This window comes from Cheilinus undulatus, linkage group 1 (genome assembly GCF_018320785.1).
Source record: "Cheilinus undulatus linkage group 1, ASM1832078v1, whole genome shotgun sequence".
NCBI lineage: Eukaryota > Metazoa > Chordata > Actinopteri > Labriformes > Labridae > Cheilinus > Cheilinus undulatus.
Window position 1 is genome coordinate 41,189,229 of NC_054865.1, and position 27,227 is coordinate 41,216,455.

Genomic DNA, 27,227 nt, shown 5'->3' on the forward strand with positions numbered 1-27,227 from the left:
AAAATGGGTTAATGGTGGGAAAAAAAGACAAAAAACTGGCAAAAAATGGTCAAACTAGCCAAAATAGGTAAAAAAAAAAAAAAAAAGCAAAAATTGGTTAAAAGTGGTAACAAGAAGTGACAAAAATGGATGGATTGTGGTGAAACAGGTTAAAAAGTAGCATGAATAAATGATTTTAACAGAACCCAATACTACTTTAACATACTTTCTGTTAAACTGTTAGCCAGGACGCTAGCACTATGCTACTGATCCAACATTCATACATTGATACCATCAATAAATCACAACTAGGGGAGGGCCTGCTCTCTGTGTTTTTTAGGGGCCCAGCAAAATCTGTGGGATGGCCTGCTTATAGGGAGCTCATCATGGTACATAAAAAGCCCTCCGCAGCATCAAAACTTTTTATCTGTTTGTAAATTTTAATAAAATATAATATGATGTTGCATCTTTAGCTGTACTGGAGTTTGTTTGTTTTTAATATCCTTCTATCGTGTATCTTTTATGTATTTCTCTCTTCAAAGATGATCTGACCTTGAGCACCAGGTCAGAGTGGTTAGGTTGCACCCTTTGTATCAAGGCTACAGTCCTCCAATCAAGTAGCCCAGGTACAAGTCTGAACTTTGGCTCCTTTCCTGCATGTCCTTCCCCATTCTCTTCCTGATTTTCCTACTCTGTCCACGTCTGATCCAAGTTAAGGCATATGAGCCAAAAACAAAGTTTAAAAAAGGAATATGAGATAATCTGACCTGTGCTGAGAGGCGAGGTCCGTTTTTCTGTGCGTGTCCGACAGCATCGTGAAGCAGCGTGTGAACTCCCATCAGCACTTGCTCCAAATCCTGGGGTCCCTGCATCCGTGCTGACAGGCCCTCCAGTGATCGGACAAACTCCCTCCAGTGTACATCGATCTCCGCCATGCTGGCCAAACAGCCCCGCATCACATTCAGGCAGTATCCCATGCAGGGCTTAGCCTGCGTCAAGCCCTGTGGAGAGAATAACTTTGAGATCAGTGATTCCTGTAAAGACCGGCATCGATTCTGATCGATATTCCACAGACATGCGTCTGTACCTGGCAGTGAGGACAGTAGTGCATCTTGAGCAAGGCCCGCCTGCACTCTCGGCTCAGCTGCAGGTGGTCTGTGGTGTTGATGACCTCGATGCCGAGGTGAAGAGCCTGAAGAAGAAGCTTTCCGGAGACACCAGATCGAGAAATCTGATCACCTAGAATACCCGGCACTGCTCCGAAGGGTCGCACATCCCGCCTGGACAACCTGACACATTCAGCGTAGCCTGATGAGATGTCACTGAGGCCAGGGTTGATCAGATGACTGTAGACCAGCGGGAAGAGAGAGTCGAAAAATCTCTGCACTAAGTCATCAACGTTGAGCTCTGAGCCCAGCAGGAAGAGGCCGATGTCAGTGAAGAGCTCCTGCACGGGGCCCATGGCCTGATCAGCCATGGTGCGGTAGGACTCACGGAGGACGGTGTTTGTGTGATTCTCCGCCTGCCTGATCAGGACCTCAAAAGTCTCTGTGGGGTGGACAGCAGGACAGAAAGGAGACAAATGAGGAAGAAAGACAGATAAGGGAATGCATGGCAAAATTTCAGCAATAAAAGGGAAATCTTGCTTTTTGGGCTTACAATAACTATCAGTATTTATAGAGTACTTTTAAAAGCAGCAAAGAAAACAAAGCAGTTAAAACACAAGTAAAATCAGACAGCAAAGTGAGTACAGATTTTTAAAAAATCAAAGCGCATTAATCCCAAATAAAATCAGGTTATAAATACATGAACAGTGGTGCTTTAGTGAAAAACTAAATGAATAAAACAGTGGGCATGTTCAAAACTTTTTGTACCATTTAGTCGTGCAAAGAAACTTTAAATCTGTCATTTTCTAATACTATGAGGGTCAAATAGCTAGGGTAGCTGAAGCCAACTTTGCTGAAGTTTGTCTGCAAGAATTAAAATGCAAACAATGCAGCCTGTTTTCTTTTTGTATTTTTGCTTTGGAAATATACTTTTACTGACCTAGAAGGTTGTGCATCTCAAATTATTTAGATCCAGTATGTTCTAAAGGCAAAAAACTCAAAGAGAAGAGAAGAGAAGAGAAGAGAAGAGAAGAGAAGTGAAGAGAAGAGAAGAGAAGAGAAGAGAAGAGAAGACTTCAGGGGTCCCAGCAGGAGTCACGGCCCCCTGCGTCTTTCCAGAATAAGGAGCAGAGTGCGTGCAGGGAAGCAATTTGTTCCCTGATCAAAAGCTGATCTGACAAAAACAATGGAAAAGAAGGATGTTAAAACACTTGAATGAGGACGCTGCTGCTACATGACAGAGCTATAGAATATACATAGTGTTTAAATAAACCAGCATTTCTTCCAAACAGCATGAGTGGCACCAGTGGAGAGAGGAGAGAAGATTGTGTGTCTGGGAGTTCTTGCAGAAAGAACAAGGAGTGGGTAAAAAGAAGACGAGAGCAAGGAGGAGCGATGTGACAGAGGATGACAGAGGTTAAAGGAGTGAAACGAGGGAGAAGATTCAAAGGGAAGGGGGAGGGAGAGATGGATCATTAAAGATGATTTCCACAGAGAATATGCATTACAATAATGTCTATTCCATTTGCATACAACACACATGTTCAAAGCTGTTCATTATACACGCATGCACACATAACCAACAGCATGTTTTACAAGGATAAGACGCTTACTTTCAACTTAAAAACATGTATCCTTAGCACACCATTTCCCCACTCATGAATTTTTTATCTCCATGAAAGTTAATGTCAAGCAAATTCCTCTAAGCTCTGCTCCTGAAAGTACCTCTCTCTGACAAACTCTAATGCTGGGACTGCTGCTTCAGGAGGAAAACACACATCATACTGTTGCTCTATTGTCTGCCACAGCAGTGCACCACAGGCTTTTAGCTATACCTAGCTTTGCTTGCTGTTTGTAAAAGTGTTTGTGTTTTTTAAGAGTGTGGCTGTTTGGGAAATACTGGAGTATTTTAGCCAAGAGTCAGAGGAGGATAAAGTAGTGAGGGACATATTTGAAGACATAAAAAAGTAGGTTGCCTTCTAAGAAACAGAAGATGCTGTTCCTTGTGTGAAGTACAGCACAGTTTAGGAGTGTTTTTTTACACTTTGGGAATTTTTCTTGGTCAGTTGACTGTTAAAATAACGGATATCGTGACCTCACCCACTTTATGCACTAGAGTTTTGAAGCCAAACAATGGCAGTGTCCATATTGGAAATGCTGTCTTTTGAACAACCTGGCAATAAAGACATGGAGCTGATGTGGGCCTTAATCATACTGGCAAACTAAAACAACCTGTCAACTCAGCCACAGCAATCATCTAAAATCATGCCTTTACAATAAGTGTAAGTAAATACATGATATATTCAGACCAAAACGGCATCTCAACAAGGCTGTAAACATGTTTATTTCTTCTGTCACACTGGGTAATTCAATATGACTGCCCACTGGACTTCCTCACTTTTTGTTGTTTTGAAGTTGTTTTTACACGTCTCCCTCCCCACACAAAAGAGCACAGAATAAAGGGAGGATATTTTCTCCTCAACGTTCTGCAACAACCAACGCCACAAAGACACTTCCTCATTAACATAAGGCTGTGGTTCACTCGATGTGTCTGTGTTGGTGCATGTGTTTCTGTGTACAACTTTAAACCAATCAGATGTGATAAAAGGAAAACAGGAGGAGAGGGGGGGATGACGTTGCTCAGGGCTCCATGCACTCAGTCTCCAGACACAGAGAGAGACAGAGAGGAGAAAATGTAGCTATATAAATCTAAGTAACCAGGAACAACAAATTCCTTCACCATTAATAATCTAAGACAACGGTAGCCTGCACAAAAGTAGCGCATGCGCACTACACAATTCGTCGCTCTGACTGGCCCGCCATGAATGCGACAGACAGAACATTGCTCCTATCACCTTCTGAAGATTTTCTGACAAGTCCTGCCCTACCCCTACCCTTTTTCTATGGGAGTGTCAAGATGAATGCCAGATGAATGTCAAATATATTCATGAAATGGATATGAGTGGATCTAGCATGTCAGGTAAGCTGTTTCAGGGCTTTATGTTTTAAACCTTAGGATCCTTCAATACTCAACCCACAGCACAATTACCAATCAATCACCTGGCACTCACCTGGTATCTCTACACCCACAGCCATGAAGCACACAGAAGAGGAAGAAAGGGTGAGAAGGAACTCATTTGCATTTAATGAGTCACAGATCAAAATCAAGTATTCTGAGAGAGGCTGAGTAGAGCTGGTTTATACAGGTAAAAAAATCACCTCTTGTGATTGACCACAGAGGTCTGTGTTTAAAGGTGTAAAAGGGGGTGCCGTTAAAGTAACTGGTAACTGAATAAAAAACTGCCCAAAAAGAAATAAGGAAGCATCTGCACAGTTTCTGTTTCTCTCATATCTGGTGACAGCAAAGGTTAAACAGAGCTGCTCAGTGTGCATGCATAGCTAGCTGCTTCAGGTAGTGTGATATCAGAAAAGACAGCATTACACTGTTATGCATGCTGCATTACACACAGCCTGTGCGTAATGCAGTTTTCCTCCGCCCAGTTCATTTTCATACCAAGAGCTGCAGACTGCTGAGTTACATATCATGGACAGTAAACTAGGCTGTAGAATGGCAGTTGAGTTTTTTTAAACAAAGTAAACTCTGTCAAAAAAACTCATTCTTTTGTTTTTAAATTGAAGAAAACAGACATGACAATGGTTGAAATCTTTAAAAACATGCATGATAGAAGCCCCGTGATATGTTACACTTGTTTTTTATTACAGCTGCATTTGAATAAAAAACCTTATGACTTCAGATAAATGGGATCATAACTTTGACAAGAGAGCATTAATGTGCCATAATTTTGCATATTCCAGAAATCTTTAAAACATGAGAATATGATGAAGGATCTCTGTATTTTTCCAGGCATGAAGCGGTGATTTGAGCCCAGTGTAAATGTTGTACCAGCTTGCCTTTATCCCTTTGTCTCCCTTTTTTTTGTCTCAGTTAATACCTGAGCCATGGCCACTCTCTCATCATGTGCTGGTCATGAGTTGTGAGGAAACGGTCAGAGTGAAGCCCCAGAGCTGCTCGGGGGGATGGGTGGGCTGAGAATCTGAAAGTGGGGTAAACCAGCGTGAAGAAGGCTTAGACGGTCAAGTTCTGTATGCTATGCACCGACGTGGAAAGATTGACCGAAAGCCCCCTGGAGAGGGCGAAGGCAAGGAGGAACAGAGAGGGGTCGGACATACCACAGAGGTACCAGGAAGTGAATCTTGATAATGGGCTTTGAATGATCTCAAGACTTTTAAGATCTAAGACTGAGATATGTTTGTTTATGAGGAGGAAAAGCTGCACCTCCTACACAGCAAGCTCTGTGGTCAAACAGTGACATGACAAACAGAGAGAGGGTGTGTAAAGACAAAAGTGGCAGCTTTTGAGGGTGCAGAATGGGTGCTGTCTGTTAATGAAACAGAGAGACAGGCGGATAAACACACCAAGATGGAAATATGTGCTGCTGTAGTACAGTTGGAGATTACTGCAGCCCTCGGGTGAGCGAGGCAGAGCAGGTAGAGTTATGAAGGATCCCACAGGGATTACCGCGCGTGCTCCAGGAGGCAGTTCACCACATTAGACTGTGGAGTTGATGAATCCCACCTGTCAAACCACGTAACAAATATCTGTGTACTAAAAAGATTTGTCTGTTTTATCTCTCTTACTGAAATCTCACTAAATCTTGTCATCAACTCCCGTACAGATTTCCCCATCAAGAAGATGTAAAAACGGCGTGGATAATAAGTTGATCAGTAATTCTGCTGTCTAAACAAGTCTGCTGGGTCAGAAAAAAGAACGCCCACACAGGAGCTGTGAGCTGTCCACGCAGCATTAATGACATTACTTTTCATCAAAGAGAAAGTGTAAAGCAGCGTCTCCCACTAGGAAGCTGACACCGGCAGCCAGGCTTCTGGGTAAGCCTGAGGATAGAAAGAACACGAGGAGAGATGAGGAAGAAGTCAGCAGAGTAAAATGAAGGAGGAGAAGAGGGTATATCTTTTACCTTAATGAGATTGAAATATTCATGTCTATCTGATGCTGTCTGAATATTGAATCAGGTCTGAGGTGTTTTATTAAAGCTTCTGTGATCAATATTTTCACGTTAAAGCTCCTGTGAGGGTTGTTTAAGGAGGTAATGAAACACACTGAAATGAATACTGATGCCTGTATGTGAGCTTCAAATACAAACCAGACCAACAGAAATCAGACTGATTTATTTAATGTGGTTATTTTTAATGTTTGTCACACCTACAGCAGGGTAGGTGTCAGCCTTTGTTCCCAGTTTTACCCAAGAATTAATCAAAGAGAAGCTTTAAATTGGATAGCCGTACACAATGAATTCATCACAAGCCTAAGGCCCTACAACCCAGGGCTGGAGAGTCAATAATAATGCTAATATGGCTGGAGAATGCGGGTGACTTTTGGGACACTGGGGCATCCATATCATGACCAGGGGCTCATGGCAACCTTACTACCATCCGGTGCTAGCTCCAGTCTAGTCCTAGGCAGTGCTGACTCGCCACATCCACTCCTTACTACACCCTGAAAACTTTGCTCATTTTTACAACAGATTATTTTCCCATGCCCCGTGTAATATGCAAGGACATACAGAGCTAGACCAGGGTTGTGTCAATCCTAAATTTCGTCTGATGTTGCCTTCAGGCAGCTTACTCAACAAATCCAAGCCTTACTGCAGCTTTGATTTTTGGCCCAAACATGCCTAAACTTATGCACAAAATTGTATAAGAAAGAGGTTGGCCTTACCTAGGGATGGGGGTTGTTAATTTTTACTAATATTGATACCCTTATTGATACTCCTTATTGATCTGAGTCCTTATTGATACCACTATCAATACTTTCCTATAGTTTGGTGGAAAAACAAAATGGAGACAAATATTTACACTGGAGTGGTCTTAGCTGAGTAGAGCTTGAGTCAAAAAGCTACGATTCAGTCTGTAACATCTATTTTATATCCCTCAGATATAAACACATTCTTCATAGTCACAACTGTATTTATTAAGGTTCCTCGTCAAAAACTAAATTCTCCCATTATTATGTGACATTTGAACACATCATAACATATAGAATAAAGTCATCTAATTTACTGAGGTTACCTGAAAGCATCATATTTTCCGTTTTCAGCTAGTTACATCTGCTAATTAACTTCAATTCTGCCAATTTCTACACTGGATTATTATTTTAACAAACAGGACTTGCTACAAAGTTTTGGAACACTTTTCAGCATTTATCTGAGCAGCTGAAGAAGAAAACTGTTCTAAAGCAGCTGAAGAGAGTGGTATGAGAGTCAGTTACTCCCAGCGCAGGTGGATATGATTGCATGCGACTTGCAGGCATCTTTTTTCCTCAAGCCGACAGCTGAAGGTACCACATTCTGGTTTAATGTGATGCACAGTATTGATGTGCTTTTAGTTTATATCTCCCTGAAAGAACTGATGTATGTTTTTACAACAGTTATATCTTAAAATGACGTTACGTCACAGAGCCTGTGAGACTCGATAGCAGTATCGATAAGCTAAAACGGTATTGATTTTCGAGTATTTCAAAAACACAGAACCCGTTTCGATCCCCATCCCGAGTCTTACCCCTATGCCAGGCTGGGCTGTGTGTTTGCTGCATGACAGCTGCAGCATGTGTCAGCTCTTCAATACCAGGTGTGACTTTCTTTAGCCAGGAAAAATTCAGAATAAAAGCATTCTGCACAAACAAGATTAGTTTCCCCACATAAACCAGGCTTTTACTTCGATAAGCACAAACCAGAACTGCTTGTCTCGCTCAGTACCACTGTAACCAAGGAATTATTTCAAAACATTTTCCATATCAGTGCAATTTGTTGTGTGTCCACACCTTGATTCAACCGATGCTGGTTCCATTAAAAAATCATCAAAAATCTTACACAATTTAAAAGTGGCACATCATCTACTTTTATGACTGAAAGAAATGTCATAATTCAGTCACAATTTAAACCCAAAGCTGCCATGAGGGAACGACAGAAAGCCTGTTTAAATTGCCCAAACACTGGCAATGAATTTGCACCAAAACACTGGCAAAGCATATGTGCAATCAGACAGTTTGCAGGAGTTTTCTTTCAGTATGAAGTAAGAAATGACCAAGATCTTGTATTGTTGTTGCTCTGGTATTGAAACAGGTACCGATATTGTCCGTTTTACCACTCTCTTATCACCACAGAGAGAGACCTACAAGTGTCCATGATCATCATTTTCTTCAGCAGTCGATATTTTACAGCTTTACATGATGACTTTATTAACTAGAAAAGCACTCAGAGAGCGCAGACCTCCGCCATTAGCCCTATCTCCCAATAGTGAAGAATCCTTTAATAAATTCCTGGATCTGTCCCCATGTGCCCCCCACCACGGCATTCGCCAATTACTCCCTCCCGGTGGGGTGGACATGCAGTGAGGCAGAGCATTGGCTTCGCTACGGGTGAACTGTCATGAAGGAAGCATTGCCTGCCGGTGCCAACAGATGCACTGACAGTCTCACTCATGGTCTCACAGGATGACTGGAAGTCATGGCAGAGGGTGAATATTCCTCTATTCCTCCAAGCATTGTGAGTATTCTCGCTACAATTCGCTGTCTCTCTGTTACGCTCCGACTCATCTCCTCACCCAGGCATGCATCTTTCAAACTTTATTAAGTCCAAAACTGTATAGAAACACACCCAAAAATGCTGCTGGGGTTGAAGTTACTCATGTCCGCCATCTCCTGGTGTGAAGTGGTAACAGTGCAGGATCCTTTAAAAAAATTCCTGAATCCAGGCAGTGATCATTCCTAAAATCTAATCAGTTCTTCCTTATGCCATTTCTGACATTTCTTGAAAACTTCATCAAAATCCATCCATGACCTTTTGAGTTATGTTGCTAACAAACAAACAAACAAACAAACCCACCGGATCACATAACCTCCTAGTGGAGGTAAATATGTAAAGAAATCCATTCCTATCCCTGAAAACAGGATGATTAAACCAAACCTGAGTTGATAATGTCTTAGCTCAGCACAAATATCATTTTTTGGATTCCTTCACATCGAAGACTTTATTCTAATTAGTTTGCTTATCACAGAAGATTACATAGACTGCACTACATTTTTTGGATTCCTTCACAATCATTTTCCTCCTAGATCTAGTGAGTTGAGAGAGGGCCTGTGGGTGTGTTTCTGTTGAAACAGTCATAAGGATGCCAAAGTGTGTCTGTGTGTGTTCTGAGTGTCAGTGACCTCACTGATAAGAGGAGAGCAGACATGTTTACATTTCAATCAGCAGGAGAAACATCTAGAAGAAGCTGAGCCAGCGTGATAGCAAACACTCTCACACTGTGGAGAGACTTCTCTCACAGTTTCTGATGAACTGCTCTGCTTCACTTCACAGCAGCTGGACGTTCACAGGGGTATCACAATTAATGAGTGGGAAAATGTCCAAGAGGGGAGCTACCAGTCTGATATTTCTCTGTGGCAGGAACTTGTAGCTATATAAAAAGGTTTCAATCATCTCATGCTGTCTTTATGAATGTATTGTTTAAACAGGAATAAACAGCAGAGCACTAACAACAAACATGAGCAGCTGTGAGTCTGACTCAGTTTAAACAGCAGCAGGTGTCTGCTGACCCACAGGATGAGGACAAAGAGAGATAAGAAGAGCGGAAACAAGGCAAACAGAGGACAATAAAACTAGTTAGACACAACAGCCTTCATCTATAGCACATTCAAAATAAAATCTATATCTTAAAGTGATAATAATAAAAAAGTTAACTAAGTGAAGCAGAAAAATAAAGGGTGGAGTGGGGTAGTAAGTGGTTCTGTCTAAATGGGGGGCCTGGGTTTAAATCCGACCTGTAGCTCCTTTACCCACAGGGATGGGGAGCTCATTCCACTCTTCCCCTCACTCTCCACAAAAAAAAAATGAATCTACCTCCAGAATTCTGGAGTGTAAAAGATGGAATAGCGTGCCAGCAGTCCTGACCTCAACCCCAATGAACACTTGTGGGATCAGCTTGGGCGTGCCGTTCATGCCAGAGTGGCCAACACAACCACATTAACTGACTTGCTATAAGTGCTGGTTGAAGAATGGGATGCCATCCCACAGCAGTGTGTGACCAGGCTGGTGACCAGCATGAGGAGGAGGAGCCAGGCTGTTGTGGCTGTGTATGGTTCGTCTACTCCACACGCTGCTGCAGCTGCTGTTTGTTAAATGAATAAATTACCAATATGTCTTGTTTCTTCAGACTTCAATCATCCAAACCACCAAACAAGAGTCAAAGCAGAATAAGCTGTTTGGCACTGGCAGAGAAGATTGGCCAAATTTTTCATGTACCATTTAAAAGTTTAATAAGCAGGCTTTGAACGGTATATGATGTGTTGCCAAGAAGCATTGTTACATCAAAGCAATAATCTAGCATGCACAAATTTCCTTACTTTTGTGCTAAGTTTACTATATAGAGAGATTTAAAATAAAGGTTAAAGGTATTAGTTACATCTTTGATTCCTTTTATGACTACATTTTGGATCCACGGGGGTTAGAGTCCTGTAAACAATTTACATTATGAAAAATAACAAGAAATATGGTGTAAAATTGATTCTTTCTTTAAAAGAGGACAGAATGATCTCTGACCAATTATACCATATGTGACTGTCTTTATATTTTCTTTTCAAATATTAAAATCTAATTGCATTTAATGGTAGCAATTCCTCATTTCTGTCACAGAAATTTACATAAAATAAAAATGTCTTTGTCACATTCAGAGTCCTAATAAAAGGCCATTAAAACATGCCATCCTTTCACCTGCATGTTTTTTCTCTCTAGCCTGCTGGTCTGTCAAACAGATCCTCATAAATCAACAATAAATGTTTGAGAGCTCTGCTATCTCAGGCCATCATCCAGATATATGGACAATTATTCAGCAACAACAAATCCCTTTAAGTTAGACTCCTCCACAGCTGAGCTCTCCTCCTCGTCTAAAAGGCTTTTGTTTGATCCCATTTTCTTCCTCTTTCCAATAATTGCTGCTCCCCTCATTTTCTTTAATGTCTGATGATCTGGTTAACTGTGACAGGAGGAGATATCTCAGAGATGAGTTACACTTCAGGTCAAGGAAGCAGGACACAAACAACTATCATGCATCATGAGCTCATATGCCTCAATATCTCATAGATTTAGAAGGAGACGGGACACATGAAGTAAGCTGATCAGATACTAGTGCTGCATGAGTCAGTAATAATGTGAGATTGCAATTATACTGAACAGCACTGATATTTATGATTGTGACTAGAATATAAGCCATGAATATTATCATGGGTCTGCTTGTTTGGTTATCAAGGAAATGCAGAGAATAATGATAGTTGTCTGTATTTCTGAATTCAAAACATACAAATATTAAGTTGTATGAAAACACAAAACCTGAAGATTTTACGGTACTCCTTTCAAAATAACTTAATATTTTCCTTAAATTAAATGTTTCCTTTGTTGAAAGTAAAGGTACTTTTAGAATTGCAATAGTGTCACTATTATTCATTTAAATAAATCAAGATGAGAATTAATTTTTGACGGAAATATGTGACTTTTTTCATGCGGGCCCTGTGGGACTCATCGTTTCTATGAGGAAAATAACTGAGTCAAATAGATATATTTAAAAATGGGCTGTGCGTTGTTTTCACCACCAGAGGGAGACATTTTTTATTTTTTACATGTCAGAGGTGGATCTGTGGGGTTTGACAGAAGAAAACAGTGTTATTTGAAAATGATGATTTCCTACCATTGATGCCAAGCAGTTTTTTAAATGAACTTTTATTACACATATTAATAATTATTATTTCAACCAATTGCATATTGACTTAATTAAAAAAAAAAAAAAAAAAACCTCTTCTTTTCTTACTGTTACCCAGCCTTATTTGTTGGTGTTGAGGTTCTGTTATTATAAATACAGAGTCAAATTGAGTTTCATAGTTCACTGTAATCAGTTAGAAAACTAACGTAAAGGCCTTGGAGGTTTCAAGGGTGACTAAAGCACAGCTTTATCTGTTTATGTTAGGGCTGTCAGCATAAATGCATGAATCACAGAGTTTCAAAATACCAGTTTGATATAATTTTTGAGGCTGAGAACCACAAAGGAAGGGATGTTCACCACCTGTTTACGCACACGAATGTGCCTCTGGCGGATAAGAACACGGGCATGGTGGATGCTCTTAGCAAGTCCAAGTATGAAGACCTTAGTCTGCAGCCTCCTCTCCAAGAAATCTTCAACCTTCAGACCAGAGATGTAATCGAGCTTCATCTTGTGTCCTACACATCATGTAAACATTTAAGTGTAAATATTCTAGAATAATTTGCAAAAACCCTACGTCCCTGATTTTGAAAATTGTTTGTCTTTTAAAACACAAGATAAATATTGTGTTTGTTATCATATAAAATTATTCATTGCTAGTTTGTTGAGAAATACATAAGATCCTAGAAAATAATTTATAATCACAATATTGAAGGAAAATTTGCAATTTGACCATTTTCCTAACTTGTTAAGCCCTAGTCAGAATATAGAAACATTTCATCAGGTAATTTCTAAAAACATTAAAAAAGAATTGCAATAACAGGAAAATTCACAAAAAAACACATAAATACTCACAGTTTTGCAAACAAGAAGCATTTAACAAATAACGGACCCATATACATGTTTAAAAGCTCAAATACAAGTTAGAACAGATATGCCACAAGCCTCTGATTAAGTTTACCATAACAAATGACGAAGCTCAAAGTGATGAGCACCTATGATGGCTGGACAGGTATTAATGTGGGTATTGTTAACAAGCTGCATCAACAGGGGGTAAAATCTTGGATTTATCAAAGTTAAAATCAAGTTTAGGATACAGCTGGGTGACGAGGCTGAGGAATGGATTATATAACTGAAGGCTCTCACAAGTGCACCAGTATAATACTGTCTGTTGTTATTCACAGCCATGTGATGAGGGTAGGAGATCAGTCAGGTGGATGAGGAAGAAGACAAGCCTTTGTTAAGGGTTTTTAGACCCTCCTGCTGTGTCTGTACACCCACACACCAGAGTAAGCTAAACAAACAGATAATACAGTAAATGTCCTTAAATGCAAATGATCCCTCCGCCTACACAGTAATGCGTTTGCACATCAGCTACTTTACTTTGAAGTTTTCTGTGTTGTCACGTTTTTCAGGCACTGAAATACCAGCGGCCGACCTCGGCCAATCTGTTGAGCAAAGCGGAGATGGTTTTTATTAATGTGATTCATCCTCTCTGAATGACTGCAACCACAACACAGCAGCCCAGTGACATCTGATAGGCTGCAGAAAAGGCCACTCTGCATCTAGAGAGGATGACTCAGTGACTCTGCGGGTTCAGCTCATCCCCGGGAAAAAAAAACACACACACACACAATGAAAGAAGATGACTTGCAGGGTGGCACAGTCAGTACAGTCAAGAGAAAAATATGCTCTTCTTGTGGCATATTAGAGGATGAAAAGCAGAGCGGCGCGCTTTGTTGCGCCAGGGGATGGAGGTTGATGACAATGTTTACAGGAGAAATGTTTGTGGGGACTGAAAAAACAGACAAGGTCTGATTGTGGTTGTAAAACTCAGAAAGATGTCTGGGAGAGGAACTGATTGTTTATTCTTCTCTTGATTGTTTACAGAGCAGAGGGGAATACATGCAATGTCTGATATACAGATCCAAAGTTTTATGAGAAAATTCTCAGGAGGTTTTAAAAAGTTTTACAGAAATTTTTCAACTTTTTTGTCATTCTTACACAGAGAGGGTATACAGCTGAGCTTACTATCACATGGACTAAGTGCCAACAAAATAAACAATAACAAAATAAACAGCATAAGACATACATGAGAGTCGAGCATGTCAAGAGTGGAACATGAGTGTACTAAATATGAATGAGATTTATAAAGTACTATGTGCACATCCAATGTAAACACAGGACAGACATGTAAACACAGTGGAGATATGTAAACACAGTCAAAGGCAGCATGCCTTTTTTTAATATTTATGGAATTATGTACATATATTAATATGGTATGTAATTTAAATATCCATTACTATTAGCAGCATTGAAAATATATGGGGGTAAATAAATTAAAAAAGTGCTGAACATGAACAGCAGCAAACATAAAGTGCCACTGCATGTCCAGTGCATGGTGGGGGAAGGGTGGGTCAGTCTGAGATGGTTAGTGGTCATGGGTGGGTGTTTGTGCTAAGTATAAGGATAATATTAATTAACAGCTACACTTCAAACACAGAGCTTCTCTCTTACTCTGTACACATTCATATCATCTAACAGCATACAAGGAGTGGAAAGTAAATCATTACATTTATTCACATTGGTGTAATTGATTAGCTTTTTTGTGTCCTTGTAATTTTTTTTTAGTAGATTTTAAAATGACTAATTTCACTACGGATGCACAATATTGGATTTTTGGCCGATATCCAAAATGCTGATATCCACAAAACAATTTTAGCCGATGCTGATATCAATACTTAGTACAGACCTAAAACTTCAGTCCTTAAAACACTTTGAGGCATAAGGAAGGATGATGAATACAGAAAAAGACTTAGGTCTAAGCAGGTCTGTCGGTCCAACCTAAAAACTAGATTATTTGCTTGTACAGCCAAAATTTACAGCTGCTAAAGGCCAACTTTTATAGCCAAAATATTGGTTGTACATACTGACAGAATTTTCAGACCTCCTAATACCAATAATAGAGTTTCAAAGCTATTATCTGCCAATACCAAAATCATACTGATAATAAAGAATCCCTAAATTTACTTTTACTTACAGGGGACATATTTTACCCTCTTAAGACAAGTTTATATTGGTCTCAGAGGTCCCCAAAACATGCTTGTGAAGTTTGTTGCTGAAAAAAACGCTTTGGTATAGGATTGTTGCATGTCTGAAAACCCCTCTCTTTCAGCCCTGCTCAGAACGAGCTGTTTCTGTGTCTGTGGCTTTAAATGTTAAAGAGCTGTGTGACTCCACCCCTCTCAGTAAATGGATGTGGCTCTCCTGATGTTACAATGTTCCAGACACTTTTATCCAAAGTTAAGGACCTGACTGGGATTTGAACCATCAACCTCTCAGACCACAATTAGCAAGGTAACCCACTGAGCTATCCAGCATGTCAGCTAACAGATGAGAGGGAGATCAGGAGACGAGGCCGGAACTTTCCTCTGAGTGGGGAGGGCTAACCAAACCTTGAGGCGGGTGCTTACTCCCCATGTGAGGTCACAAGGGTAAAATCTGAGAACGGCTTGTTTCAGCATTCTTTTTCTGAAAGGTGGAGAAAGAGAGGGGAAAAGGAAATGGATTTTTCTGGTACTTAAGGGGAATGTGGACAGGCCAGGAGCACATAATTTGTTAGAAAGGCCTGAAAAAGGGATTTTTGCACAATATGTGCCCTTTAAGTGTACTGTTCTGAATTCCTGCCTTGTCCAGTAGTTGGCAGCACAGTAGTAAGCTTTAGAAGGATTAACATAGACTTTATTCAGGCAGTACCAAGGTATGTCCACAGGACGTGCAAATCTGGTCTAAATCATGTCGGTCGGTCCAGGACCCAATCTGCACGTCATTCTGACCTCCAAATCAAGTAGTGGATCTGGACGTCAAAGTGCGACCTCTCCTGGACGTTGATATGCAGTTCAATATTTGAATACTTGTGTTGTTTTATTCAACATCTTGGGGACGTGAACGTCAGGTGCAGAATATTGACATAAATTAAAAAGCGCATGAAATAGACATTATTCAATATACTGCTCACACCAGCATTTTTCTTCTTACACACACATATATATATATATACTGAAATTAAAACAAACTTTTTCTCAGGCAATCATGCAACCTCAGCAACCAAGGTAACTGCTCACAAGCGGAGTGACAGAAGCTAATCTGCCCAAGCGTGAAACCATCAGCAGGAAAAATGACGTATGTCTTTTGTTAAACTGGAAGCTCGTGCCGCCTGCCAACAGCAGACACACTGACTTGGTCGGGCCGTTAAAGAAATACAAGCTTAAGTTAAAGGTAAGTATATTTGACTGCAGGTTACCTTTTACGTTCTATAATGTCAACAGCAGTCTTTGTTGCAAACCAGTGTCCACCTTTTTCAATTCTGTGGGGGTAAACAAAGATGGCGAACACTAACAAGTACTAGCTCAGCCCAGCTAGCCAAATTTACAGTAAACTCAAACGTTAGTGGCGGATACTAAGTCATGAACGTCAGTGTGGTGAAATTCTCAACAGGGAGACATCGTTAACATTACTTTAGTCAGAAAGCAGATTTTATACTGTAGTATAACAGTGTTTAGTTAGTTTTTATTGTTTTATATTTTTATATAAATTTTTTAATATTATTTTTATTGTTCTCATATTTGTGGTACAGACCAAAGACAAGGTAATTTTATTTATTGTATTTTTCTACTATTGTTTTGTAAAGATGGGGAAGAAACCCTTCAGGATTGGACTGTGATTTATTTAAACCTGACTGTAGTCCCATGTGTCCAGAAGGTGGAGGACTTGTTTCCTGTACTGGTTAATTTTCCTGTAGCTTCGTTTGGCTCAGTAGCAGGTTTGAAGTGGAAATGTATAACGCATTTGTATGCATTTCCAGTTACCATCTGCTGCTGAGAAAATCAGGTGAAGCTATAGGAAAATGAGCTGGAACAGTATGCCACCTTCTGAAATGGGACTACAGTTATGCACAGAAACTAGAAGCAGTATAAAAACAATGTCTAAAATGAGTGTGGTGTTTCTCGTTTCACTTAAGTTTATTTCGGTATTTCCGGTTCCTGTGTTGTGGTGACTGCTGTTTACTTCACTGTGATCTTCTGAGGCTGCTCCCTTCCCCCAGTGGCGCTGAGGCTGATTGGACACACCTGTCTCTGCTCTGCAATCAAGCTCCCTTTAAGAAGCCTGCAGAGACTCACCTCATCATCACCTGTTGATGATTAATTCCAGTGCTTTGTTCGACCTCGCCACTAATCCTGCCTCATCTCCTTTTTTCCAGTGCCTCACTCCGTGCCGCACCACAGCCCAGCCACAGCACTCTCACTCCAGAGCCCTCACTACCCCCTACACCTGGAACCCCCTCCCTTCACTGAAATAGTTAAACAATAAATCTGTTAAACTTCGTCATTCTGGTCTGCATTTTGGGTTCACTACTCCTCCAACATCACAATGAGTTTAAATTTGACGTAGAAAAGACGTCCACAAAGACCACATTTGGACAACAATTAGAGGTGCTGTGGATGTCACTAATGGACGTTCACTAGACGTCGGAAAAAAGACTTCGTCTAGGGTAAAACAGTCTGCACCTTCAGGGGACTAAAATTAGACATGCAAAAATGACGTTTAAAAGACGTTGTTTGAACGTGTCCTTGCACAGTGGGAAGAGACCCTTCTGGGGCCCTTAAGGTGTGCTCTGTATTAGTTCCTTTTTTTCTGATCTGGACTTGCAAAGACTGAACAGCATATAGGTGCATGAGCATATGTAGGTTGCCTAAAAAGCTTGTTGCATCACCTTTTGTCCATTGATATGTACTGTTCAATGTTATAATGCATGTTCAACACTGATTGTTTTATTATCTAATTAGCACCTTGCAAGCAATTATGCTAGAAGTTCAAGCTAATGCTATGCTAACATGCTAACTTTTATTTGCTAGTCATTGATCTAATGTTGCTCTGCTATGTCTCGGATATTGAAGACCAGATACCACTGCTAACGTGATTTTAGCACGCTAATGCTAACTTGCTAATGTTATTACGTATTCCTGCTAGTATGTTTAGTGGGCAAGAAAGTGGTTATTAAAGTTTAATGCTTGTGTATTGCCCCCCCCCCCCCCCCGTTTATGTTGTGTGATCTAATTACAGAGACCATTTGACTGTTCATTCACAAAGTTCAACGGAAAGGTATCCCTGTTCTGTGTTACTCTCTGGTCGGAGTCGACAGCTGGTGAGGAGCCAGCCTAAGACTTCAGAGTAGCTGATACTGTCATGTCTCTCTGTCTCTAATATCTACTTTTGGGAAAGTAAGTACTGTACTTCACTACTTTTAAACTGCAGCATATAAAAATAATCATTAATCAAAATCAAAAGAGGATAGATGCCGACGTTAACATTTTGTATTTTCACTAATAAAGTGCAGGGAATATGACTTGGTTTTACTTAGACAAGATATCCATGTTTGATTATTTATCCTGTCGATGGCACTCTTCATGTCACACGCATTTTTCCCTCCTTATAGCAGAGTGAACTAGAGCAGCTTAGCTGAGCACCAAAGCGTCCGTCATAGTTATACTTAAGTGCAGATATATTTTAAGTATCATCAATTTTCCTTTATAGTCATATTTCAAGATTTTTGTGATTTTTATTAGGCCTATTGTGGGTAAGTGCATCGAAATGCCCTTCTATTGTGCACTTGCTGATGCTTTTTAAATGACAAAGAACCTATCATCTATCTATCCATCTATCCATTTTTAACCCCACTGGTTGTTCAACATGAGTCTGGTTCAGCCTCAAAAAAGGGAAGTTTTTCCTGGTCACTGTAAATTTCTTAAGTGTTGCTCAGTGCTGAACTCATGGTGGATTAATGTTGGGTCTTTCTTTATAGAACAGTGTGCGGTCTGGACCTGCCCTCTCTGCAAATGTATTTTGATAACTTTGGTTATGAATTGATGCTATAAATAGAGGTTGATTGAAAACAACACAAACTTTTTGCTCACCTCTATCATATCAGATCATTTGGCTGTCTTTCTGTAAATACATCATAGCATGGTCAGCAGAATTTCTGTAGACTGAGAAGATTCTTCACAGCTGGAATTCAATAATTGGGGTGTGTACACGTTGAGCATTATCTTCCTTTTAGGTTTAGACTAAAACAGGATGTTCTGCCTGTGAAAGTGCATGGAAATGAAGAGGACTGATAGAAACCTGTTAATCAAGTCATTTTTAAATATGCACTCCTAAAATGGTTGAAAAATTTCAAGCATACTGCACCAGAAATATCCCTGAGTTAATTATTCACACATGACACTCACATCAGGAGACTTTCCCTGTTGGATGGGAGGGGGAGAAGGACATGTTGTAAAAAGAACGACACAGAAAGTGGCAGACAAAGCAACAGTCTGATGCTATGATGACAGTTTTCTACATCAATGCTACCTGGAGTTTGACATATTTCAAACAATAACCAAAGTACGGAGAGGAACATACTGGTGAGTGAACACAAAATAATACATTTAGTTATAAAGCCACGTAGACCACAGTTCAAAACAACAGAAAAGCACTCGTTAAAAAGGTAAGCCTTGAGCAGTGATTTAAATATGGATAGTCAGTGCAGTCTTCAATATGAGCTGATAGTGAGCTCCAGAGAGAGGGGGGCAGATATGGAGACGGCTTTTTACCTCCAGGTTTTAACGGGAGCCTTTCTTTAGTTTTCTCCCCTCATTTTTTGAGGGTATTTAGAGTTTCAAACAACATACAAATATATGTGTTGCTAAGTGTTCTTAACACAATAATTAAAGGAGAATCACAAAAGCTGACCAGCTCACACTGCTGCGTACAATGCATCTTTTCAACAGCAATGACTCACAGTCGTTCAATTTAATGTGAATATTTCTTAAGTTCCAGCACAATAAATTTGTCTCTACAAGAGGGAGAGCACTGCACACTCACTGTTTTTACAAGTGTTTTTGCTACTAATTGCGGCATGCTTTATCTGTATTTTTTTATATCTGGTATTATGATGTCTTTCTAAGCTGATATGTTGTCAGGTTTAACAATGTGTCCAGGTTATTAGGATGTTGGGGTTCACTGTTCGCTGAATTTTTCATGGGTTCTTCTGTTGTTGGGGTTTTGTCTTTCTTGCTGTGTTCTTATGCTTCTGTTATGATGCTTTGTCTCTTTTGTGATTCGGTTGTCAAAGCACTTTGTAAAACTCTGTTTTTAAAGATGCATTATTAATAAAGTTATTATTATTACTGTCCCTTTATGCAGTGTTGTTAAGCCACTGCAATATCTCCTGCTGCTCCACCTGTTCTCCTTAATGTCTCATTTCACCATAAAAACACTCACAAGCTGCGTTTCCATTACAGTTTTTCACCAAAAAAAGTAATACTTCTCAATTGAACAATTGCACTTTGAATGTGTTTCCACTGAAGGGTGTTTTGGGCATGACCCTCATAATTCTCGTAAAATCTCATCTCGCAGGACTCCACGGCAAGAGTGATGGGTGTGCAAAACCAGTCAAAAGCAACGAATGATAGTTCAGAGGCAGAGTCCATTTGTAAATGAGGAAAAACTGTAGCAACTTTGTGATATATTTCTATATCAAAACTTCTGAAAAACCTCCTCATGAGGGTGTAAAAAGTTTTTAGCAACATTTGATACGTTTTTTGAAATCAGGTGTTTCCATTAGCTGTTTTTTATTGCACTATTAAGATTCTGCACATTTCTAAGGGTAATGGAAACACACCTACAGACAGCTCAGTGGATAAGTCAAAGTTTACCTCAACTACCATAATTATCAAACATTTACTTTTTTCTGTGGTTGAGTTCATGTCATAATCTTCAATCTACCCAAAGTTCATTTTTGTTTCTTTCAAAATAAAAGCAGACCTGTCCCCAAACAGAAATATCGATTATAGAATATATATAAATAAACATTAAAACTGAACCTATTTGACAGCACCTCCCCTCCACCTCCTCACTGATGGTAAATTTACCTTAGTACTTTCTACTGCGTTAACACATCAGCTTTACACTGTAAATTTAATGGGAGCAAGATTCAGCTGTTTTTATTTTGCTTACACTGAAATTTTCAGATCGTTTTTAGAAGTTCTGAGCATGTGTAAAAGCACCCTAAGTAATCTGGGGCACGTGAACAAAAATGACTTTGCTGTTATTTGCAGCTACATTAAAAATGTACTTCCACTTTGCCACTGTGTAAATCACTGCTCCCAGAAATGTGTGTCCGGTTACTTAAGATTTGCCTGGTGATAAATTTAGTCTGTATGAACACATGACCTGCCTTCCTGTCAGGCTGTAAACTGGAAGGCCAGTCTGCTTTGACCGAGTTATACTAACTAACTAACACAGTCTTAAGCTGCTGGATAGAGAAGGTAAAAATAAACCTGCCTGGAATCGCTACAAGAAGCAGCTGACACATCTACAACATTCAAGCAAAATCCACTGAATGCAGAACTGTCGAGACTTTGATAAGAGTTTGAAATAATCTTACTCTAGCTATTCTGAAAATGATACAATTTCGCAGGAGTGTGTTAGTGTAAGAGTGTGCCACACAATACAGAAACTCACAGGTTCGTGCGAAGAAAGTGACCCACAAACAACCCTATGATAAGAAATCTGAAGCACATGAAAAAGGTGGAAAAAAGCAAGACGAGGTAAATGAGTCACACTTGGCATCTCAAAAAAGATCACCATACACAAAGAGTCAGGCAGACCGTCCTGATTGAGGCGGAGATTGGGCGCAAAGTGTCATTCAGTGTGTGTGAGTGATCTCAGTGTACCTGCCCACTCTGATCTACAAAAAAACCACCAGCTCTGAAACCAGCTCTTTATATGAATCTCTGTGTGAAAGGCCTGTATGAGCATGTTAGGATGTAAAGAGGAAGAAACACAAAAAAAACAGAGAGGAGATATCAAGCTGTCCCATCTCTGACTGTTCCTCTATACACTCGTGGTTGGGCCGTCTGTGTTGTGGATCTTTTTCAAATTTGGAAACAGCAGCAGCACAAACAGCAGTGGATTGACCACACTGACCTGGAGACAGAAGACAAAAATGTTCCTGCATGAGAAAAGTAAAAAAGCCCCAGGATGGTTTTCCTTTTTTTTCTTCCAACTTCAGATTAAATAAAGAGGGCATTGTTTTAAAACCCAAAACAGTCGCCTGCTCAGAGGTGTTACAGGAGTGTGCTCTGGCTCAGCAGAGGGGGGGGTTGTCCATGAGAGGAGGAGAGGAGAAGAATGGATCGAAGGAGAGGAAAGAAAGAAAGAAAGAAAGAAAGAAAGAAAGAAAGAAAGAAAGAAAGAAAGAAAGAAAGAAAGAAAGAAAGAAAGATTCATTGAAGATAAAAAGAATGAGGAAATTAAGTAAAAGATGAGAGGAGCATAACGGAAGTAGAGGAATAAAAGAGGGTAAAGACAGTGGAGAAAACAGATTAATAAAAGGAATGTAAAATGGTATAAAAAGAAAAAAGTTAAAAGGAAGGGATGAAAAGAGATGCTGAATGAAGGATGGAGATTGAAAAAAAGTACAAAATTGAAGGGAAGAAAGGAGGCAGGAAATGTAAGAGGTATAAGAATTAAAGACATTAGGAAAGTACATTGAAACAGAGGAGATGACAGGAAGCCAAGGGAAAGAAAATTGGCAAAACAGAGGGAAGGGAGAAAAGAGCAGAAATGCAAAGACAAGTAGGAAAGGAAAGAAAGAGAAGGAAGGAAAGGAAAGGAAAGGAATGGAAAGAACTATGAAAGAGAAAATAGTAAAGCAAAAGAGAGAAAGAAGAAGGGAATCATAGTGAAGTGAAATGGAGAATAGGAGGAGAGGAGAGGAGAGGCCCGTTAGGACTGTACGTCATTTTAATCTGTTTTGCCTGGAGTCAGGCTCAGCTTACCATCAGCCCTTATCTCTCCGTACTTCCTCCTACATCAATAAACACACTCCTCCCTACATACATTAATGACCGACAAACACATATTAAGCCTGAACTAATTCATGAATTTGTACACGCCCACCTCAACTACAACAAGAGCCCCTTTCCTCTGTCTGTCTGTATCTGTGCCCCCCTCTCCCCCTCTCTCTGCTGTGCCTCCTTTCCTTCAGAGGGCTTAAAAGTCAATATTTGAGGATCTGTTGCAGCTCTTGAACACTTCAAAGAGCACAGAGCTCTGCTGTGAACATGGCCTTTAATATGCCGTTCAGGAAAAGAAGCAGAGAGGGTCAATAAAGTGGGGCACAAGTGCTGCTTGTAAGGCAGTGTGTGTATGGTGAGTGTGTCCTGTACTCTAAAATATCCTTTCCTCCATGCAGAAACATATCTCAGGTATACACCACACTGACTCATAAACGCACAGAGAAAAACCCAGACAGAAAGATAGTGAGCTGCCATGGTTTTAAAAGCCAGAGTGAAATTAATAATATCATAATAAAGCTTTCATTAGTTTTCAAAGGTGGCTCTGTGTGAGGCTGTGGAGGGTTTCCTGCAGCAGGCCTACGGGAGCTGTTAGAAGCCAATGAAGGAGCTGTTGGGAGCCTGAATAGACGCCCTTATGCACACAGCATGCCTGTGATTACTCTATTGAACTGGATAATTACATAAGATTTATAAAAAGCTGATAAGGAACATTAGGTTCAAGGGTATGAGAGTGGTGAGCTGTGTAATTTTACTCTGTTGACAAGCCTACAAAAGAGCAAAAGAGATGTCATTATGGTATTGATGTGCTCATGATTACATTAAACTCACTTCTTAAAAAGGGAGTGAAAAGTGCGTTCAACAGAAAATCTATACCAAGGTCTCCATTAGTGTTTCCCTGTGGTGTGTGGTTTGGGGGAAGGGGTAATTAGCTAATTGATACATGTGAACCATGCTGTATGATTCATTATCGGGCTCATTCTACTTTGTTTCACATTTTGCTTTTATTCTTCTGGTGGATACATTCTCAAGGTACACCTTTGGCTGCAATCACAGCACTGAGTCTGTGTGGACAGGTCTCAGTCAGGCTTGCTCATCTGGACACTGCAATTTTAATCCATTCTTCTTTGAAAAATCTGCTCAAACTCTTGTCAGGTTGCACAGGAAATGGGAAGTTTTGTCCAGCAACAAATTTTCTGTTGGACTGAGGTCTGGGCTTTGACTCAGCCACTCCAGAACCTTCACCTTGTTGTCTTTAAACCATTTCTGTGCAGCTTGTACTGCATGCTTTGGGTCATTGTCTCACCGGAAAATAAATCTTCTCTCAAGCCATAGTTCTCTTGCAGACTGAATAAGATTGCTCTCTAGGATTTTCCTGTATTTTGCAACATTCATTTTACTCTCTGCTGAGAAGCATCCCCACAGCATGATGCCGCCACCACCACCAAGCTTCACAGTGAGGATGGTGTGTTTGTGGTGATCTACAGTGTCTGGTGTCCATCAAATATAGTGTCTTGTCTGATGACCAAAAAGCAAAATTTTGTTATCAAAAGACCAAAGAACTTTCTTGAAGTCACGCCTTTTGTCAAACTCTAATAAAGATTTAATACTAGTTTCTCTTTACAACTCACCCATAAATCTTTTGTTGAGGAGGATCCCGGGTAACAGTTGTTGTATGCAGGGGGTCTCCCATCTCAGCTACAGAAGCTTATAGCTCCTCAGAGTAGTCACAGGTGTCTTGGTGGCCTCTCTCACTAGTCTCCTTCTTGCCATCCACATCCACATTCTTGTGCCAAATGTCATCACTCAATGTTTCTGTTATATGCGAGTACAACCTGTCAAAATCTATAAACTTGTCTAAAATATGTCCCCTTTAAGTGATTCTGGTGTCGACTGGCAGTACTTGGAGCTTCATGGCGTAAAAAGCCAGGGCTCACTGCTCACCAAGATAGGCTCTCTGTCTTTGTTGTTCAATATAAATATAAGAAATACAAATATCTATCCAATAAGATAAACTTGTCTTATGTGGGGTTCCTTTTAAGCCTTAAGAAAAGAATATCAGACATGTTTACTTGGAAATAAACTTCAATAAATGTGGATGAAAACATGTCCATTTATATATATATGCTAATAAACTAACTGCTTGCCTTTAAAGGCCTTAATGGATTTTTTCATACATTCTCTACGTGTGCATATTTTGCCCAGCATGTCACATGTGTGTCACTGTAAATCATGTTCATACTTCAAAGCTCCCGTCTGATAGCCGTGTAAAATCACTTAACATTTTTTTTTTACTTTCTGAAGTTCATATGAAGATTTGATGAGACATTAAGAGAAAAAAGCAGAACAGAAAATTTAAAAGCACACAACACAGAGACACAAGTTGTGACTATGTATACATAAATCGTCCCATTAATCCTATCTTGCAGTAGAAGATATTTTCATGTAACAAATGAGAATGAACCAGTCTTATCAGCAGTCCTGTAATCCTCACAGTATAAACAGCGTTCATTTATCCCTTGTGTAAGGATACAAGTGATAAGCAGCACAATTATGCCATTATATCAGTCATGTCTGGGAGAAGGACAGGATGAGGGGGAAAGAGAAGACGAGGGGAGAGTGGTAGCAGACAGTAGGCTTGGTGTTTTTGCTGTGTTTAAGATTTCATCGCCCAGACGACTTCAGACTAATCTCTAGAGACTCCTTCCTTACTTAGGAAATACTTCCTTCCTGCGGACTGACAGAAGTAGACGTGATTTCTCTTCAGTAAACAACCAAAGTGAAACAGAGAGGCACAGTCCTGAGAAACATGTCAGCAGTCCTGGAGATGAGACATAACTACATACTGATGTTTTTATAGAAAGTGACACGTGTTTGTGGTGAAATCCTGACAGTTTCCTCTCAGTGGCAGATACAGAAAGTACGGCGCACTAGAGCACAGTCCTGATTTGTGTCTGGTTTACCGATAAGTTGGACGTCTAAATTATTCAAAGAATTCTGGGTAAACTTGAGGCTTACATCCAGAAAAAGAGAGCCATTATGGGCTGAAACACTCACTTAACATACCACCAAATCAAAGTAACATGGTTTGTGTGGAGAGCTGACTGTCAGCTCGCTCTTTGCTGTCCACTGCTAACAGCTGTAAATTTTTTGGCTGCACAGTCAGCTTGTCTGCACAAACATCACACTTGAATATGACTCTGCTGGTCTCCACTCCATGAAACTCTCAAACAAAAAAATCATATAAATCTGTCATAAGGATAGAGTTCCTGTTAAGAAGCATGCTGTATCATCTAATCTAGAAAATGGCCCCGAGACAACAGCCAGCAGCTATAAATCTCCATTTCAAACGGGCGCACAGGAGACATAAAGTGCTGACTAGGTTGTGTATTTTAAGGGCTCATCTCTATGCAGTGAGTGGCTACAGCAAAGCCTGTGAGGGATACATATGAAAGTGACAGTCACAAAATGTAAGACTTAGGGATGTCACGATAACATAATTTCAAACTTCAACACAATACAAGAAAAAAGTCAGGCAATGTTTAGATAACATAGCAACAAAAATAGAAGTCCTAGACACCCCATGATGGGAAATTTCCTGTTTTGAATTGACCAAGGTTGCAGGGAAACTCCTGCAAAACTTTCCAAATTGCACAAAAATATTTTAGTGATATTCAGACAGTGTGAAGCCTTTTTCTTGCAATTTCCAAAGAACTCATTCCTCTATTCTGCATCTGTCTTATGAAATAAATGTAGTATTTTTTATAGGCAAACTCTCAACCTGGAGAGAGAAATCCCCGTTTTCCAGCAAAGAACCATGGCCTCAGACTTTGAGGTGCTTATTCTCCTACCAGCCACCCCAGTGCCTGCTGGAGGTCCCCAGTCAAGGATGCCAACAGAGGCCCCGTCCACACGGAGACAAAAACAATATATTGCCATTTCATTTTGAAAAGTTTTCCATAAAGACAGGATCATTTCAGGAAATATCCGTGTAAGCACGGAACCACTGACACGACTGAAAACGCCGTAGTGCGCATGCCAAGCCTGTACGTGGCGCTGTATTGCTGCAATGGAAATGGACTAAAAGAGAGAAGAAGATCACAGAAAACTGACACAAACTTTCTTCTAGTTCCCTTCTGGTTGTTTTCCGCATTGGATTTAAGAAGATATGGTGTATGCGTTTTGCGGTGGTGTTAAAGAAGCCATAAAAAGCTTAGTAGCTTCTGCAGCACGTACACATCCCATTAATCAGCCATTGTTGTTTTGGTCGAACCCGCGCAGGCATCGTAAGAGAGCTACACTGTGTGACATAATCATTTCAAGAAAGATGCGGTTGGCTGTCCACACGGAGAAAAAAGGTGGTCGTTTACAGATTTGTGCACTCTGGGACCCGTTTACAAAAGTATCATATACAGTCACCCAAAACGCTGTTTCCGTGTGGATGAATTGC

The 27,227-nt window shown here is 40.2% G+C and overlaps 1 protein-coding gene across 1 annotated transcript in view; it reads right to left on the reverse strand.

The window, feature by feature from the left end:
• Positions 1-27,227, reverse strand: part of gpc5a (glypican 5a) — a 233,352-nt gene that overhangs the window by 175,836 nt on the left and 30,289 nt on the right. The window contains exons 3-4 of the mRNA XM_041796648.1: positions 1,067-1,527; positions 747-980 (exon numbers count right to left, since the gene is read on the reverse strand). Of these exons, the coding sequence (XP_041652582.1) occupies positions 747-980; positions 1,067-1,527 (695 nt within the window). The remainder of the gene's footprint in view (positions 1-746; positions 981-1,066; positions 1,528-27,227) is intronic.